This window comes from Hypanus sabinus, chromosome 1 (assembly GCF_030144855.1).
Source record: "Hypanus sabinus isolate sHypSab1 chromosome 1, sHypSab1.hap1, whole genome shotgun sequence".
NCBI classification, from domain to species: Eukaryota; Metazoa; Chordata; class Chondrichthyes; order Myliobatiformes; family Dasyatidae; genus Hypanus; species Hypanus sabinus.
In genome coordinates, this window is record NC_082706.1 from 172,749,012 (window position 1) to 172,767,556 (window position 18,545).

General features: G+C 40.0%; 1 protein-coding gene across 1 annotated transcript in view; it reads right to left on the reverse strand.

The window, feature by feature from the left end:
- nsmaf (neutral sphingomyelinase (N-SMase) activation associated factor) overlaps positions 1-18,545 on the reverse strand; it is a 155,270-nt gene that overhangs the window by 60,145 nt on the left and 76,580 nt on the right. Inside the window, exons 16-21 of the mRNA XM_059981550.1 lie at positions 15,859-15,922; positions 15,702-15,753; positions 15,491-15,611; positions 12,014-12,145; positions 7,428-7,470; positions 7,107-7,273 (exon numbers count right to left, since the gene is read on the reverse strand). Coding sequence (XP_059837533.1) covers positions 7,107-7,273; positions 7,428-7,470; positions 12,014-12,145; positions 15,491-15,611; positions 15,702-15,753; positions 15,859-15,922 — 579 coding nt within the window. The remainder of the gene's footprint in view (positions 1-7,106; positions 7,274-7,427; positions 7,471-12,013; positions 12,146-15,490; positions 15,612-15,701; positions 15,754-15,858; positions 15,923-18,545) is intronic.

Genomic DNA, 18,545 nt, shown 5'->3' on the forward strand with positions numbered 1-18,545 from the left:
TTTTAAAAGATACCATTCCAACAGCAGAACCTGCAAAATTAATATTTTACAAAATGATTATAATTGTATTGGAAAGACTATGCATTTCAATATCAGATCACAGCTCCTTATGCTTTTTAAAACTCAGTACTGACACAAACTGTAACATTAAATCAGCACTTCATTATAAGGCATGTCAATTCCGAGCAGGACAGACTGAAGGCCAGTGGGTAGTAATTAGAGATGTTTCAATGACTTAGATTGTCTCAGAAGTGGACTAACAACAGGTGTTCCTGCTAGTTAGCAAAGTTAGTGGAAATTAGCCTAAGATGGCGGCGCGACGCAGCTTGCAGCGGCCACTCCAGAGCTGATTATCTGTTATTTGTGAAGCGGGGTGCCGCGCGCAATCATAATCGGATGAAAAACGGACGTGGGAGCACGGAGGAACATCTGGAAATCTCCAGGAAGACCTTCTTCTTTGCTGCTGCTGTAAGGTCCGGGTCTCTGCCGGGAAGAACAGGCCCCCAGTCCTTGGGGTCACGTTGCTGATGGCCATTGGCGGGGCCGTCTCAATACACTCGGCAGAGGATGGTGCTCAGAGAAGCTGTGCCGAAGGGGATGGTTGTCGGCTCGGAGGTTCGAAGGGCTCAGAGTCCGCTGCGATCAGGTCGCTTTCATTGTGTGCTACGTCCATAGTGGAAGTCCATAGCAGGGGTATTCCCTTCTGCCGCCTGCGTGGGATGACGAGTCTATCGGGACCCTGAAAACATGTTGAAACTGTGTGGTGGTTTCTTTTGAACTTACAGTTTAACATCTTTGGACTATTTTTACTGTGCCCGTGGTCAGTTTTTTATCAATTATGCTATTGTGTGCACTTTTGTAACTATACATTGTAACTATGTGGTTTTGTGCAGGTCTTGTAGCTTTAGTTTTTGGTCTTGTTTTGTCTGGTGGAATTGAAGCTCCTTTCCGGGGAACACACTAAGATGGTAGCGCGATATTAATACGCAGCAGCATCTCCGGACTCTGGATCGGGGATTGCCAAACGTCATGTGGATTTTCTGGTGTAGTCTGTTTTGTCATGTGCTTTTGTGATATCATTCTGGAGGAACGTTGTCTCATTTTTTAACTGCATTGGATTTGTGGTTTCTAAATGACAATAAACTGAATCTGAATATTAAATCAAGTACTGGGCCTCATTGCTAAAGGAAATGACAAGAAACAGTAATTTTTTAGGAACCTGGTTTAGACATGCTCGTTACACAATTGTTCAAGGCTCTGGTCTCCATATTATAAGAAAGATTTGAGACACAGAAAGTATAAACAAAAATGCTACAATCAACTATAATCAACAGGAAAGACTAAATAAGCTATTTTAGAAAAAAAAGTAGAATAAGCTGTGACTTTGACAATTAGCAGAATTTGATATAGACCCCAGAAGATGATTCTACTTTTGGTGCAGGGAGGAAAGCATGAAGAATCAGAGCTGGTGCTATGAAGAAATTAAGTAATAATCTAGAATCAGCACCCCCTTCTACAACTGAATCCATGATTTCCTGACCAAAAAAAAAATCGCCATCACTAAGGATAGGCAACAAGACCTCCTCCATGATTATAAAACCATAAGACAGAGGAGCAGAATGAGGCCATTCAGCCCACTGAGTCCACTCTGCTGTTTCATCATGGATGATCCCGGAACCCACTCAACCCCATACACCTGCTATCTCACTATATCTCTTGATGCCCCAACTTCAGTTTTAAAAATACCCATGGACTTGGCCTCCACCGCAGTCTGTGGCAGGGCATTCTACAGATTCACCACTCTTTTGCTAAAAATTCCTCCGTATTTCTGTTCTAAAAGGTCACCTCTCAATTTTGAGGCTATGCCCTCTAGTTCCAGATACCCCCACTACAGGAAACACCCTCCCCAAATCCATCTTACCTAGTCTTTTCAACGTTTGGTAGGTTTCAATGAGAACTCCACACATTCTTCTAAATTTCAGTGATTACAGGCTGAAAACGCTGTAAACGCTCCTCATATGTTAACCCCTTCATTCTTGGAATCATCCCCGTGAACTTCTTCTGGACTGTCTCCAATGACAACACATCTTTTCTGAGATATAGGGCCCAAAACTATTGACAATGCTTCAAGTGCGGCCAGACTAGTCTCTTATAAAGCCTCAGCATTATCTCCTTGTTTTTATATTCTATTCCCCTTGAAATGCCAACATTGCATTTGCCTTCTTTACCACAGACTCAACCTGTGAATTAACCTTCTGGGAGTCTTGCACAAAGACTCCTAAATGCCTTTGCACCTCTGATATTTGAATTTTCTTTCCATTTAGATAATAGTCTGCACTATTGTTCCTCTTGCCAAAATGCATTAGCACACATTCCCCCAACACTGTATTCCATCTGCCACTTTTTTGCCTATTCTTCTAATCTGTCTAAGTCCCGCAGCAATTGCATTGCTTCCTCAGCACCTCCTATCCCTCCACCTATCATCATTTCATCTGCACACTTTGCCACAAAGCCTTTAATTCCTTTATCTAAATCACTGACAAACAATGTGAAAAGTAGTGATCTGAATACTAACCCCTGAGGAACACCGCTAGTCACTGGCAGCCAACTAGAAAAGGTCCTCCTTATTCCCACTCGCTGCCTCCTGCCTGTCAGCCATTCCCCTATCCAAGCCAATATTCTTCCTATAACACCATAGGATTTCATCTTGTTAAGCAGCCTCAAATGAGTCACTTTTATCAAAATTGGCAGTCAAATGCCTTCTGAAAATCTAAGTACATGACATGCATTGCCTCTCCTTTGTCCACCCGGCTTGTTACTACTTCCTTGAACTCGTAACAGATTTGTCAGGCAAATTTCTCTTTACAGAAACCACGCTGACTTTGACTTATTTGATAATTAGTCTCCAAGTACCCTAAAACCTCATCCTTAATAATGAACTCCTACACTTTCCCAGCCACTGAGGTTAGGCTAACTGGCCTATAATTTCCTCTCTTTTGTCGTCCTCCCTCCTGAAAGAGTGGAGTAACATCCATTTCCATTACCAAGGACCTAAACATTGCTGTCAGAATCACAGATGGTGATGAGATGGTATGCAGCTGTGGGATAGTTTTAGCTGTTTGAATTGTGTCAGAACAAAAACCATGCAACCATAACAACATCAATGTAAGCAAGGCTAAGGAAATGATTGTGAACTTTATGAAGGGGAAGTAAGGCAAATTCCAGTCCTCATTGAAAGGTCTGAGGTGGAAAGGGTGAATAGCTTCAAGTTCCTAGGTGTCAACATCTTGGAGAAGCTATCTTGGGCCCAGCACATAGCTGCAACCATGAAGAACGTGCATCAGCATCTTTTCTTTACCATCTAGGAAGCTTACGGAGATTTGGTACATCATTGAAGATTCCAACAAATGACCAGATGCATCACCGCCTGGTACGGGAATTACATCTGACCGTTAGGATTGCAAGAAATGCTGAGAGGATCATCGAGGTCTCTCTTCCACCCAATTGAGATATTTGTCAGTAGTGCTGTGTACACAGGGTTCTTAGGTTTGTCAAGATTCCCTCCCACAATCTCTATGGCCCCCTACCATCAGCAGGAGGTACCATAGCTTTAGGACAAGGACTGTTAGGATGGAAAACAGTTTCTTCCCCCAGTTCGTGAGACTACTGAACTGCCTGACACCACCCACTTATGAAGAGCCAAAAACTTATAAGACTGTTTAGTTTTTTTGACTTGTGTCATAAATGCAACTTATGCTACATGTCAATCTTCTGGAGGATATTTTATTTGTTAACTTATTTGCGGTAATAGTACTTTATGTGTTGTGTGTGAGTTATATGTACTGTGGTGTGCACCTTGGTCCAGAGGAGTGTTGCTTTGCTTGGGGGAATACATGTGTATGGTTGAATCACGACCACCTTGAACTTGAAACTTCTTTGGATGTGCAGACATTCCAACTGGTTGCATTATGGGCTGGCATGGAAGCACCAAAAAAAAATGCAGGAGGCTACAGAGTGGTGGATTCAGCCACTTCCATCATGGGTACAGTTCAAGGACATATACAAGAGTTGATATCTCAGGAAGGTGGATCCATCATTAGGGATCTCCACCATCCAGGCTGCTGTTCTGTACAATGTTTAGGAGACTGAAGACCCAAAATTCAAGGCTCAACAGTAAATTCTTCCTGACTGCCATCCAGTTTTTGAATTGATATGAAGAACCTTAACACTAGCTCGGACAAGTGTTTTTTTCTCTCTCTCTATTTTATACTAGCATTACTATGTTAATTTTGTATGCGCAAGGTAAACTTAAATTTACATAAATAGTGTATGTTAACTTATGTTTGTCCTCCCCTTGTATTGTACTGTGCTGCTGCAAAGAGGCTAATTTTCAAGGCACTTATACCCTGTGTATGTATGCCCATTAACAATAAACTTGAAATTTTGAATCAGAACCTGATTCCTCAACAGCAGTGCGCACAAAGTCTTCCTGTATATAGCCCTTACTATACTCCCTGCACATTCATGACTGTGCTCAAATTCTGCTCTAACTCCATTCACAAATTTGCATTTGACACTAACATAGTGGGCCAGATAGACAATAGACAATAGGTGCAGAAGTAGACCATTCGGCCCTTCGAGTCTGCACCGCCATTCTGAGATCATGGCTGATCATCTACTATCAATACCCAGTTCCTGCCTTGTCCCCATATCACTTGATTCCCTTATCCATAAGATACCTATCTAGCTCCTTCTTGAAAGCATCCAGAAAATTGGCCTCCACTGCCTTCCGAGGCAGTGCATTCCAGACCCCCACAACTCTCTGGGAGAAGAAGTTTTTCCTTAACTCGGTCCTAAATGACCTACCCCTTATTCTCAAACCATGCCCTCTGGTACTGGACTCTCCCAGCATCTGGAACATATTTCCTGCCTCTATCTTGTCCAATCCCTTAATAATCTTATATGCTGCAATCAGCAACATGTTGCAAGATCTCAAAAGCAATGACAAAAGGGAGTAGAGGAAGGAGATAGAGCTTAGCGGCATGGTGTCAAGATAACTACTTCTCCCTCAATGTCAGTAAAACAAAAGAGCTGGTCACTGACTTTAGGAAGAGAGGCAGTGTACACGCTCCTGTCCGTATCAGCAATGCCGAGGTGCAGATGATTGGGAGTCGTACAACTGGGTTCCCAGGCATAAAAATTAACAACTTGTCCTGCTCCAGTCACGTGCATACTAGGATCAAAAAAGCATGACACTGCCCCTAAATCATCAGAAGTAAATTTGCCTATCTCATAACTTCCACTAATTTTTTACAGACACACTATAGAAAGCATCCTATCCACATATATCATAGCCTGGATTGGCTGCTGCTTGCCCAAGGACATACTTTATTTTTCATATAATTCTTTACTCTTTATAATTGATTTTTTTGTGCTGCTTGCTACACCCTGACCAACACATCCCAGCAAATTGTTAATACATGAAAATATATTTGGTGAATAAAATTGATTCTTGACAACTAATGGCAGTGAATTTTCAATGCAGCCAAAAGTCAACAATACAGCCTCTCCTCCATTGACTGTCCACGCTTCTTGTTGCCTCAGGAAAATAGTGGACATAATCAATGCCCTCTTCCATTTCAGTTACTTTTCCTCTGTTTCACTCGACAAAAGATAGAAAAACTTCAGAACAGGTACCACCAAGGTTTAGGACAGCTTCTATTCTACTGTTATAAAATTCAGTATGAATGCGTATATGGTAAAGATGAACTCTTTATCTGCCTCATCATGGCCCTTGTACTCTATTTACCTACTTGCATTGTACTTGTTCTGTAACTCTAACACTATATTCTCCATTGTGTGTGTGGTTTTTTAAACCTTTGGTACTACCTCGATGCACACAATCCTCTGGACGGCATGCAAACAAAAGTGCTTCATTCTGTCTCAACAATAATAAAACAACTAACAATTGCTAATAGAACTACCTTTACACAGAAGGTAGTTAGAATTTAGAATACATTTTTCTTTCTACCACTAGAAATAGTTGAAGTGACTATCGTAACAACATTAAGGTAAACACATGATGGACATTAGAAAGAAGGATTTCATTCAAGGATGAACTTAAGTGCATTAGAGAGGAATAATCTGGAGCATGATTGCTGAATGGACTAACCAGCCAAACAGCTTGCTTCTGTGATGTTCTCTGCTGGTAAACAATACCTTTTCCATCTCACTAGCATACACAACATGCCATTCTATCTTGTCTGTGATATACATTACCAGCTGATTTACATGCACCTTAAATTTCAAGCAAATATGCAACATTAAAAGAAACTCTTATGCCATACTAACTCTGTCATTACTGATGTGGAGTAGATACTGAGGATTCCAGTTACCTGGGTCATCAGTTTACCAGGTCAGCTACTTATTTGGACCAATTCTTAAAGAATTAAAACTAATCAAGAAAATTGCTGGGTTTCCCTTTGTTTACTGGAGACTCTATCTTGCTTAATTGGGGCAGCAGACTGTTGCCGAATAGGTTCTAACTAGTGTCAGTCACGCGTGTTTGTGTTGAAAAAGCAGTGATTTTAGTGAGGAAGCATTTAGACAATTCAAAACTGTTTTGTTCACTGCAGTTTCAAACATTCAGACTTAGAGATGCCAAAAATAGCAGGAGAGAAAATGAAACAATTCACTACTTCAACAGATTAGGGACTACAGAGAATTTGAAGGTACCAGTGATCATTTTGAATGTTACAATGAAAATGAGGATTTGGAAGATGCAATCATTGGTAGCATTGAAAGTAGTCAAATATTTGCACTAGGTGTCCACATTGATCTTTTCCTTTGCGTACACTGGATAAATTCCTCTGTCGATTACTATTAGGAAGTAATCTAGTTTTATACTACTGTAGTACTATTGGTAGTGTTCTAATTTGTTCGGCATTTCTCATTAAAATACATAATTTGTTACTCCGATTAACATTTCAATGAAACTTTGGCTAACTGGGGCAGCTGCTTAATTGACCAAAATGCTCTGGTCCCAAAGTGTCCCAATTAACTGGAATCAACTGTACATCCAAAGCTTATTTGTCTCAGAACATTACCTGGAGACAACTCTGTCAGAGAAGTACCACGGCTGTATCCCCTGGAAAGATTCTGAAATTTTGGCGTTATTCTTTGAGGATGTGGACTGCTGAATAACTGTTTTGGAGTCTGTCCAAACTCTAGGATCTGAGTTAGCATTGCTATCTTCTGATTTGGATCTTCAATGCTGAAGACAAGAGATTGTAAGACAGTTAATTGATCTCAGTAATGCATTGTGACTTATAAATGAAAGTTAAGATTTTCAGGTACACTTTAAACTACATCCTTCATCCTGATGCTTTAATTAATGAGTGAAATAAAGCAGGTTTCAATTTCAGTACCTGTCCCAGTCAACTCCTCCTTCATAGGTCAAAGGATGAAACACTGCAACAAAGTGGAATTTCAGTTAGTTCTTTTTCTGGACATTTAATCTTTCAATTTTTTCCCTAAAGTTGAAGGCAATTAACTTAAACACTCAAATAAATAATTGAAAAATCAAGATTTCTTTTATGTTCAGATTCATCAGTTAGATTCTAGCATCAACTACTCTAAGAAGCCAATTCTTGTTGGATCTAATAAAACATTGATGAAGAAAGATTAGTTAATTTTCAATGCAGTCTCATCTTTCTTTGTAGCATCATATTTCAGCAATCTCTGCCAATCAGAAATTCCATCAATTTCTTTGGCATTACATATCCTATTTATTTCTCAAGCGACTTGTAAATGTTTTGAATATTTTTATTTCTCTCCTTACCTCAAATCCAAGACTTTTCCTTTTCCTCACCTGCCCACTTTTCATTTATTCTTTACTGCCCTCCCCCTCTCCCCAGAAGACATATAGTCCTCAGAAGATTTGTTTATAACTGGATTAGCAAATAAATTTAAGCTGTTTTCACAAGGCTCTGATCAGGATTACACTTTCATGGCAGCAAATATAAGCAACAAACAGTTAACAAAGAAACAATTCAAGTACCATTAAAAGGAATCAACAAGGGACAAGACAATGCAGTTCCCACAAACATTAAGCTGCCAGCTATTTGTATGAATACATATTCTGAAGACATAGTAAACCCACAACAAAATGATGGGATCTTTTTGCCAATGAATGCCAAAAATAGTATCCAAACTGGTTTGTGTCTATCATCAGAGATTAGTCAGTTTGAATGCTAGCTTGACATGCAGAATAAATTAAAATACCCAAAATTTAATTAATTTTAAAACAAACTGTGACAGAAGAATTAAACAATTCATCATGCATCGTGAAGTCCTCAAGATTACTGAGCTACAGTGCCTATAAACAAGTATTCAGTCTCCTTGTAAGTTTTCATGTTTTGTTTTACAACAGTGAATTACAGTAGATTTAATTGGCTTTTCAACAGAAAAAGACTCTTTCGTGTCAAAGTGAAAATAGATCTCTACAAAGTGATCTAAATTAATTACAAATATAAAACACAAAGTAATTGATTGCTTAAGTGTTCACCCTCTTTAATATGACACACCAAATCGTCACTGGCGCAGTCAGTTGGCTTTAGAAGTTACATGATTAATTAAATGGAGATCTGTCTTTGGAGACCTGTGTGCAGTCAAGGTGTTCCAATTGATTGTGGTAAGATACACCTGTATCTGGAAGGTCCAAATGCTGGTGAGTCAGTATCATGGTAAAAACTACACCATGAAGACAAAAGAACACTCCAAACAACTCTGCGAAAAGGATATTGAAAAGCACAAGTCAGGAGGTGGATACAAGAAAATTTCCAAATCACTGAATATCCCTTGGAGTATAGTTGAATCAATCATCAAGAAATGGAAGGAATATGGCACAGCTGTAAATCTGCCTAGAGGAGGCAGTCCTCAAAAACTGAGTGACTGTGTAAGAAGGGGACTAGTGAGAGAGGTCACCAAGAGACCTATGGCAACTCTGGAGGAGTTACAAGCTTCAGTGGCTGATATGGGAGAGACTGCGCATACAGTAACTGTTGTCTGGGTACTTCACCAGCCGCAGCTGAGTGGCAAAGGGAAAGCCACTGTTGAAAAAAACTCAAATGAAATCTCGGCTAGAGTTTGCATGAAGGCTGTGGGAGACTCTGAAGTCGGCTGAAAAGAGGGGTCTATGGTCTGATGAAACCAAAATTATGCTTTTTGGCCATCAGACTAAACACTATGTTTGGCATAAGCCAAACACTGCAAATCATCAAAAATACACCATCCCTACCATGAAGCATTGTGGTGGCTGCATCACACTGTGGCGATATGTCACTGCAGCAGGCCCTGGAAGGCTTGGGAAGGTAGAGGGTAAAATGAATGTAGCAAAATACAGAGAAATCCTGGAGGAAAACCTGATGCAGTGTGCAAAAGAACTACGACTTTGGAGAAGATTTGTTTTCCAGCAGACAATGACCCCAAGTATAAAGCCAAAGCTTAATGTTAATGCTCTGGAGTAGCCAAGTCAGAGTCCAGACCTCAGCCCTTTTCAAGTTCAGCCACAAATTCACAATTGGACTGTTCACTCATGATCCCCATGCAATCTGACAGAGCTTGAGCAGTTTTGCAAAGGAGAATGGAGGAAAATTGCTGTGTCCAGATGTGCGCAGCTGATAGAGACTTATCTCAAGGCTGTAGTTGCTGCCAAAGGTGCATCTACTAAATACTGACTCGAAGAGGGTGTATATTTATGTAATCAATTATTTTGTCCTTTATATTTGTAATGAATTAATTTAGATCACTTGGTAGAGAAACTTAAAATTACATTCCTAAATTTATTCGACACTGAACAAGTTTTTGAATTTCCATTTAAAATGCAACTGATACTAACCACAATGTAGAATATTTTTGAAAGAAATAACACTTCTAATTCACTTGGTCTAACAGTACATCAATATCTGCAGTACAAAAGATTCATTTTATTGTAGAGAGGAAATTATAAAAATATACAGTACTGCATAAAAGTCCTAGGCACATGTAAAAAAAATCACACGTAAACACATGCAAAGAGAAGGTGCTTTCAAAAATATTGAAATGAAAAGTTTTTAAAATATCAAAAGATTTATTATAAAGAAAAGTAAAAACTAAATCAAATCAATATTTGGTGTGACCATTCTTTGTGCCTTTAAAACTGTACCAATTCTCTTAGGTACACTGTCATGCGGTTTTATAAGAAAATCAGCTGGCAGGTTGTCCGAAGCATCTTGGAGAACTTGCCACAGTTCTTCTGCTGTCTTTGGATGTCTCGCTTACTTGTGTCTCTCCAGGTAATCCCAGACAGCCTTAATGATGTTGAGATCAGGGCTCCATGGAGGCCATACCATCAGTTGTATAACTCCTTGTTCTTCTTTTCGCTGAAGATAGTTCTTTATGACCTTGGCTGTGTGCCTGGGATCATTGTCCTGCTGCAGAATGAAGTTGGAACCGATCAGACAGCTCCCTGATGGCATTTATTGAGTGATGGATGAGAATCCGCTTGTACTTCACAGCAATGAGGATTCCATTAATTCTGATCAGATCACCAACTCCATTTGCAAAAATGCAGCCCCAAACCTGCTGGAAACTTCCACTGTCCTTCACTGATGGCTGCAGACATTCATTCCCGTAGTGCTTTCCAGCTCTTCTAAGGACAAACTGCCTCGCATTTGAGCCAATAATTTCAAATTTTGGCTCACCAGTCCAAAGCAATGGCTGCCATTGTTCAGCACCTAAATCATTGTGTTTTTCTGTGTACATGAATCTCTTGGCTTTGTTTCTACTTTGGAGGAACGACTTATAAGCAGCCAACTATTCCATGAAGACCACTACTGACAAGACTTTTCTCTGGACTGTATAAGGGTTCTGGTGATTTCTGTGAGTTCAGCACCTATAGCACTGCTGGACCTCGCCTGATTTAGGAGAGATATCAGTTTGATGTATCTTTCATCCACTGCATTCAGTTTCCGTGGCCGACCACTATGTTTCTCATCCTTGCCCATTTCTTTGTCCTTCTTCAGAAGAGCTTGGACAGCACATCTTGAAACTCTTGTCTGCCACAAAATTTCTGCTTGGGAGACACCTTGCTGATGCAGGATGACCACCTTATGTCTTGTTGCTATGGTTACCCTTGCTATAGTGTAAAAATTGATGATTTGAAGCTGTCACATCTGCCACACTCTCACTTGTTAGTTTGGTTGGTCTTTGCCCGGTTTGATTTCTTCTAACCGGTTTCTGTTTCAGTTAATTATATTAGTTCATTCAACTCATATGCCATTGATCATTAGCAACCTTTGTTTAATCATGCACTGGGCTATATACCTATGAAGTAAACAAGCTTTTATTTGATAAGTAGTCTATTAATGAATATGTTACTTTCTTTAAAGAAATACAAAAATTTCCCTGTAACATTTAATCCTTTGGAAAATGAATGTTTGGAAATTCAACATTTGTTGTGTTCAACTGACTGCAAAAGACAAAAAAACATACAAATCAAAATTAATATAAAAAATCTAGGTTGCCAAAGACTTTTACACAGTGCTGTATATTTGAACGAGATCCCTAGATAAAGTTACATTACTAATCATTCTTTGATTGAGAATAAGGATTCATAAACAGTATCAGTCTATGTCACTGAAGCCGGAAATGCCTTATTGAGCCTCAAGTTGTAATTAATATTGTAAGAACAATAGGCTTCCTTTTGAAATATGTGCAAAAATATATAGTTATAGATAAACTCATTTATTTTCAAATGTATCAGCTTGAAATTATTGTGATCAAGGAAAATAGTGTGAAAATTATGGAATCAGCAGGAGTATTTCTGTAGGACTTTTGTATATCTGTGTTTCTTTTACCCCTTTGGTTTCTCAATCTCATCCCAAGCTTTAGCATCCATTCCATTCTATCCCTCGGTTTTGAACTCGTCATAATTCAAAAATTAGTACTATTTTACAATGCTAGAAAGATTTACCATTGTAGGCCGCAATGGCTTCACTTCCCCTTTGCTTGTAGCCAAATATTAGGTCAATCCACTCGTGTAGATGTTCAGAAACATACTGGCTCTCTAATGCTTCCCTGTTCTTCTGCAAAAAGTCATCAGGATCTAAAGGACACAATTAATTTTAATTCAGTTTAACCACATTAAATCAGTAATGCAATTTAATTGTGTTGAATTAATCACCCATCAGACACACAATTTTCTTGACTTTTCTATTTTATGGATGCAAACTTATTCAATGCAAGCAATACTGAATGTGAAAACAAAAAATGCATCATCAATATTAGTACAATGCTTCATTTGGCCACATTATTGTATTTAAGCTTGAGGCAAGTTTAAGTTTAATCCTGAACTTTGACTGAAAACATCAGGCATTGATTGCACAGTGTACATCTTAGAAAAGTTATGATTCAACAAATGCTACTTCTAAGAAATTGCCGTGCCCAGAATTTTTGAACACATGCAATGCAAATTTAGAATAATTTTAGAATGATTTTTGCTTTAGAATGAAGTTAGAAGTCAGAATAAACATGATTCTGAAATGCAACAAAGAAATGTTTGAATGGATCAGCTTCACGTATTTCTGTTGCTGAATGATAAGTATATATTTTTGCATCTTCTGAGTACATGCTAAACTCAGTTTAGCACAATTTCAATACTGAGAATAAAACAATTTTATTTTATCATCACTTTTAATATTTAACATTTTAATTGTTGCATTCAAATCTTGAGCATATGTACAGTCAGATATTAATATTACTTTATCTGCTGGTAGCATGGGTGAACTAAGCATTTATTAATAGAGTTCAACTTGGCTGGAGATTGTCAGCTACCAAGCTCAAATCAATTGCTTTATTTTAAAAGGTTCAATAATGCATAGAACAATATTACATTTGGTATTACGGTTGCCTCATAGGTTCATCAGTTCAGGTTCAATCTGACCTTGTGCTGATTTTGGAAGTTTTTTTAATGTTCCCCTTCTGGCCAGGTAGGTTTCCCTCAGTTGCTCCGATTTCCTCATAAGCTTTGGTTTCTCCATCTGATCCCAAGCTTTAGTATCCATTCCATTCTATCCCTCGGTTTTGATAAGCTGGTTGGCACTTTGATTACTATAAATTATGGGTTGTGTGCATAGTCACACCATTGTCAACTGCCTTTGAATCCACAAAAATGGAGTAACGTCTGATGTAGTATTTCAGTGGAGTAAAGAAAATTACAGTGGTAAGAGAGAGGAGTTGGCCAAAGTAGATTGGAAGGAGATGCTGGCAGGAATGACAGCAAAACAGCAATGGCTTTATTTTCTGGGAAAAATGAGGAAGGTGCAGGATAGATGTATTCCAAAAGTGACCAAATACTCAAGTGGCAAAATAGTACAAACATGGCTCACAAGGGAAATGAAAGCTAACGTAAAAGCAAAAGAGGAAGCATACAACAATGCAAAAATGAGTGGGAAGACAGAAGATTAGGAAGCCTTTAAAACCTACTGAAAGCAACTAAAAGAATCATTAGGATGGAAAATATGTAATGTGAAAGCAAGCTAGCAAACAATTATCAAGGCGGATAGAAAAAGTTTGAAAATTTTTTCTATCCGCCTTGATAATCAAGAATGAATATTAGAACACTAGAAAATGAGGCCACAGAAATATTAAAGGGGTCAAGGAGAAGGCAGATACTAAAGGAGTATCTTACATCAGTTTTCACTGTTGAAGACACTAGCACTGTATCAGGTGTTGAAGAGTGTGAGGGAACAGAAGTGAGTGCAGTTACTATTATTAGGGAGAAGGTGCTCAAAAAGCTTAAAGACCTAAAGGTACATAAGTCACCCAGACCAGATGAACTGCACCCCAGGGTTCTGAAAGAGGTAGTAATAGAGATTGCGGTGGCATTAGTAATGATCTTTCCAGAATCACTGGACTCTGGCATGGTTCCAGAGGACTGAAGAACTGCAAATGTCACTCCACTCTTTAAGAAGGGAAGGAAGTAGCAGAATGGAAATTGTAGACCAGTTAACCTGACCTCAGTGACTAGGAATGTGTTTGAGTCAATTGTTAAGGATAAGTTTATGGTGACACAAGACAAGAGGGGGAAACTTTTGCCTGACGATCTTGTTGGAATTCGTTGAGGAGATTACAAGTAGGATAGATAAAGGGAGTGTAGTAGATGTTGTATATTTGGATTTTCAGAAGGCCTTTGACAAGGTGCCACACATGAGGCTGCTTAACAAGTTAACAGCCTACGGCATTACAAAGTTACTAGCATGGTTAGAGCATTGGCTGATTGGTAGGAGGCAGCAAGTGGGAATAAAAGGATCCTTTTCTGGTTGGCTGCCAGTGACTAGTGGTGTTCTGCAGGGGTTGGTGCTGGGACTGCTTCTTTTTGTGCTGTATATCAATGATTTAAATGATGGAATAGATGGATATGTTGCCAAATTTGCAGATGATACAAAGATTGGTGGAGAGGCAGATAGTGTTGAGGAAACACTAACTTTACAGAAGGACTTAGGCAGGTTAGGAGAATGGGCAAACAAGTAGCAAATGAAATACAATGTTGAAAAATGCATGGCCATACACTTGGTAGAAGAAATAAATGTGCAGACTATTCTCTAAATGAGGACAAAATCCAAATATCTGAGATGCAAAGGGCTTGAGAGCCTTTGTGCAGAACACCCTAAAGATTAACTTGCAGCTAGCGTCAGTAGTGAGGAAGACAAATGCAATGTGAGCATTCATTTCAAGAGGTCTAGAATACAAGTACAGAGATGTGATGCTGAAGCTTTATAAGGCACTGGTGAGGCCTCACCCTGAGTATTGTGAACAGGTTTTGGCTCCTTACCTAAGAAAAGGTGTGCTAGCATTGGAGAGGATTAACAGGTTTATAAGGATGATTCCAGAAATGAAAGGGTTGTCATATGAGGAATGTTTGATGGCTCTGGGCCTGTACTTGCTGGAATTTAGAAGGATGAGAGGGGATCTCATTGAAACGCTTTGAATGTTGAAAGGCCAAGACAGAGTAAGCATGTGGAAAGCATGTTTCCCATGGTTGGGGAGTCTAGGGCAAGAGGGCATAGCCTCAGGATAGAGCGGTGTTCATTTAAAATAGAGATGCAGAGAAATTTCTTTAGCCAGAGGGTGGTGAATTTGTGGAATTTGCTACTATAGGCAGTAGTGGAGATGAGGTCGTTGGGTGTATTTAAGGCAGAGATCGTTAAGTTCTTGATTGGCCAAGGCATCAGAGATTATGGAGAGAAAGCCAGAGAGTGGGGTTGAAAAAAAGTCTCAGCCATGATTGAATTATGGAGCAGATTCAATGGGCCAAATGGCCTAATTCTGCTTCTACATCTCCTGGTCTTTTGCTCTTAATGCAAGTTGTATGGGTAAAAATGCAGTGAAATACAAATGAACCCTACTATTTGGAATAGCATAAACATCTTAATCCAACAGATTTAATTACCTGACGCCCACGGTGGAAGTTCCACAGAATCTACTGTCTGCCCTCCTTGCCTCGTTCCAAGATCTAACTTCAAACTGTTCACAATGAAGCTGGAACTTGTGCCATAAAACTCTGGTATCAACTGATAAGTGAAAAGTGAAAATGATTTATAACCTTGTTGGCAATACAAATACTTTATTGTCTGAATAACCTACAAGAGTTCATCTGTTACCTCTTTGAAGTCTGTGGCTCCTTCTAAACAATTTTTCCACGTCTCTGCAAAACTTAATGTAGCACAGGCATTTATTGAGAATATATCATACATTATTTCACTCAAATCTTTGGTTAATGACAGATCAGATTGATTGAAGTACTGTATTAAAACAAACCTGTTGAACATTCTATCAGCATTGTCAAATTTTCCATTTTGTAAACACAGCATGTATTCAGGGGCTGAAATAAAAACACAATAAGTTGACTCTCAAAAAAATCTTCATAAACAGTTTTTAGAAATGAAAATTGCTGCCACGTTCTAGCATGTCTGATTGCATTTTTAAAAGAGAATACACCAGGTAATATTTTGTGCTGGCTGTGTTATTCTTGCCTTCTCAGTTTCAATTTCAAGCCTCCAGAATTGGGAGCCTTTTAAATATTTAAATTGTAAATTAATTTGTTTTAATCATTGATGTGTACTGGAACATTCCAGAGAAATTACAAGTAGTAACTGTTTCACAAAATGTAGCTAATCTGAGCAAGCAAGCTAAAAAGACATGGGAATCTAACTCACCAGGAAAATTTGTAGTAAAAACTCTACACACCTACTAATGTAATATGTACTGATTTGCAGTGAATAAAAATAGCACAGTGGGGAAAGCATATGCAAAATAAAAATTGAGACAACAGGGCTTCAGGCCAAGAATGAGAAGTTCTAAATGCTTAGTTCAATTTCTCTAAAATTCACTGGGTTCAGGCATTATTGGCAAGACCAGCATTTATTGTCCATCCCCAAATGCCTTTGAGTCACATTACTGAACTGCAGCATTCACTGTAGAGATGACCCTTCCACAATGCCACTGAGAAAGGGTTGCTTTTGGCTCTGTGATCTTGGAGAGAGCAGTCTACTTCTTAGCAAGACTGGTATATAGCTTAAATGGGAATTTGCAACTAGTGATAGTCCCATGTGTCTAGGTGTAAATCATTACTAATGAGTAACCACACAAAATGAATGAAGGGAATGGCAATGTAGGAGCCATGTACTGTATCTGCTCTCTATCTGCTTTGTATTCTGTGTTGCGCTGTTATAATGATAACTAGTCACAATAATGGGGGTATTGTTAAGGTAAAGGGAATAAGTTACATGTTCTTGCTTATTTCATAAAAGTTTGCAGCTTGGGACCAGCGGAGGTCACATCTTTGCTGACCACTTAATATCGCTTCGAGATTATATGTTTACTAATTGCTAGTAATGGATCAAATAAAGGATTGAATCTTTGGAACAGAGGGTGCCTCAACTATTGCAACCCTGTGATTTTGGATTAGTTTCTGCCACTGCTTTTTCTCAGCAAAGATTTCAACAGTATTTTGTTGTTTCACACTATGTGCTTGGATTTGAAACAGTTTTGAAGTAGTTAATGTTACTATGTGCAACTGGGTTGGACTGGAAAGTTCTATAGTGGTGTTTGCTTGAAGTGTTCGACTATTGATTCTGTTGAAATGTTGAAGAATTGAAATAATTCCTTCCATTGCTGAAAAGCTAGACTGAAACTGCCATTATTTTGGCCCGCTTACACACTTAGAAGACAAAATGAGTTCAGCTGGAAGCAGAGACCTTGAAACTAAGAGAAAAATTAAGCAACCATGGAAGCTGAGTCATCTTCAAAAACAGCTTTATTTCTACTTTCGACATCTCTTTTTCCTTTTCAGGGTGGATGGGGTTCTGTTGAAGACCCTGATGTGGAGTTACATCTGACTTTGGCTCTTTGCGAGGACGGGATCCACTCTCAGCATCTCATGATCAGCCGCTTTTTGATATCTTAAGGATGGATATATCTCACTCTCGTTGGTGGGTGAGAGGTTGATGCCAATTCTCCAGTCACAGAACTCGGAAATAAGGACACTGTGGCGACCCATTTCCTGGCACATCCGAACCAGCTCACAATTAGCCAGCGTTCCGGCTAAGGGAGATAGCCTACGGGGGTTTGCGAGCACAGAGCATTTAGAGCCTCTGCGCCACGGGGGGCAGGTTGAGGGAGGTTTAAAAGCAAGGCTGGGTATTTCGAATAAAGTTTTTTCCTTCGACTGTAGTTACCAACTCCGTGCCGTAATTTTAGCGCTGCGTGTAGCACACCGCTACAATTGGTGACCCCGACGGTCCAAACGATTTTTGGAACAGAAATGACTCTGTTCATGCGGTTTCGTTGAAACTGCCGGGTTTCTGGACACAGCGACCTCACCTATGGTTTCAGCAAGCTGAAGCCCAATTCCACGTTCGGCAGATAGCCTCAGAGGACATCCGTTACTACTACGTGGTGAGCTCCCTCGACCAGGACACAGCGGCCCAGGTCGCGGAGTTCGTACAGTCGCCCCCGGCAGAGGGCAAGAATTCAAAGCCCTGCTCCTCAGGACTTTCGGACTCTCACGGCGCGAGCGGGCTGTCCGTTTACTGCACCTGGATGGCTTGGGAGACAGACCTCCATCGGCTATAATGAATGAGATGTTGTCTCTGGCCGACGGACACACACCCTGTCTCATGTTTGAGCAGGCATTCCTGGAGCAGCTGCCTGAGGACATACGCCTGCTGCTGTCTGACGCGGATTTCAGTGACCCCCGGAAGGTGGCAGCCCGGGCGGACTTGCTGTGGAACGCCAAGAAGGTGAGCGGGGCGCCCATCACACAGATCACCCAGCCACACTCCCAGCAGCAAACCAGTTCGGGCCCGGCCACAGAGCCTGCCAACCCCAGGGGCAGGGGTGGGGAGCCCAACGAACAATGGTGCTTCTACCACCAGCAGTGGGGCGCAGAAGCCTGCCGTTGTTGCCCGCCCTGCAAGTTCCCGGGAAACTCCAGGGCCAGCCGC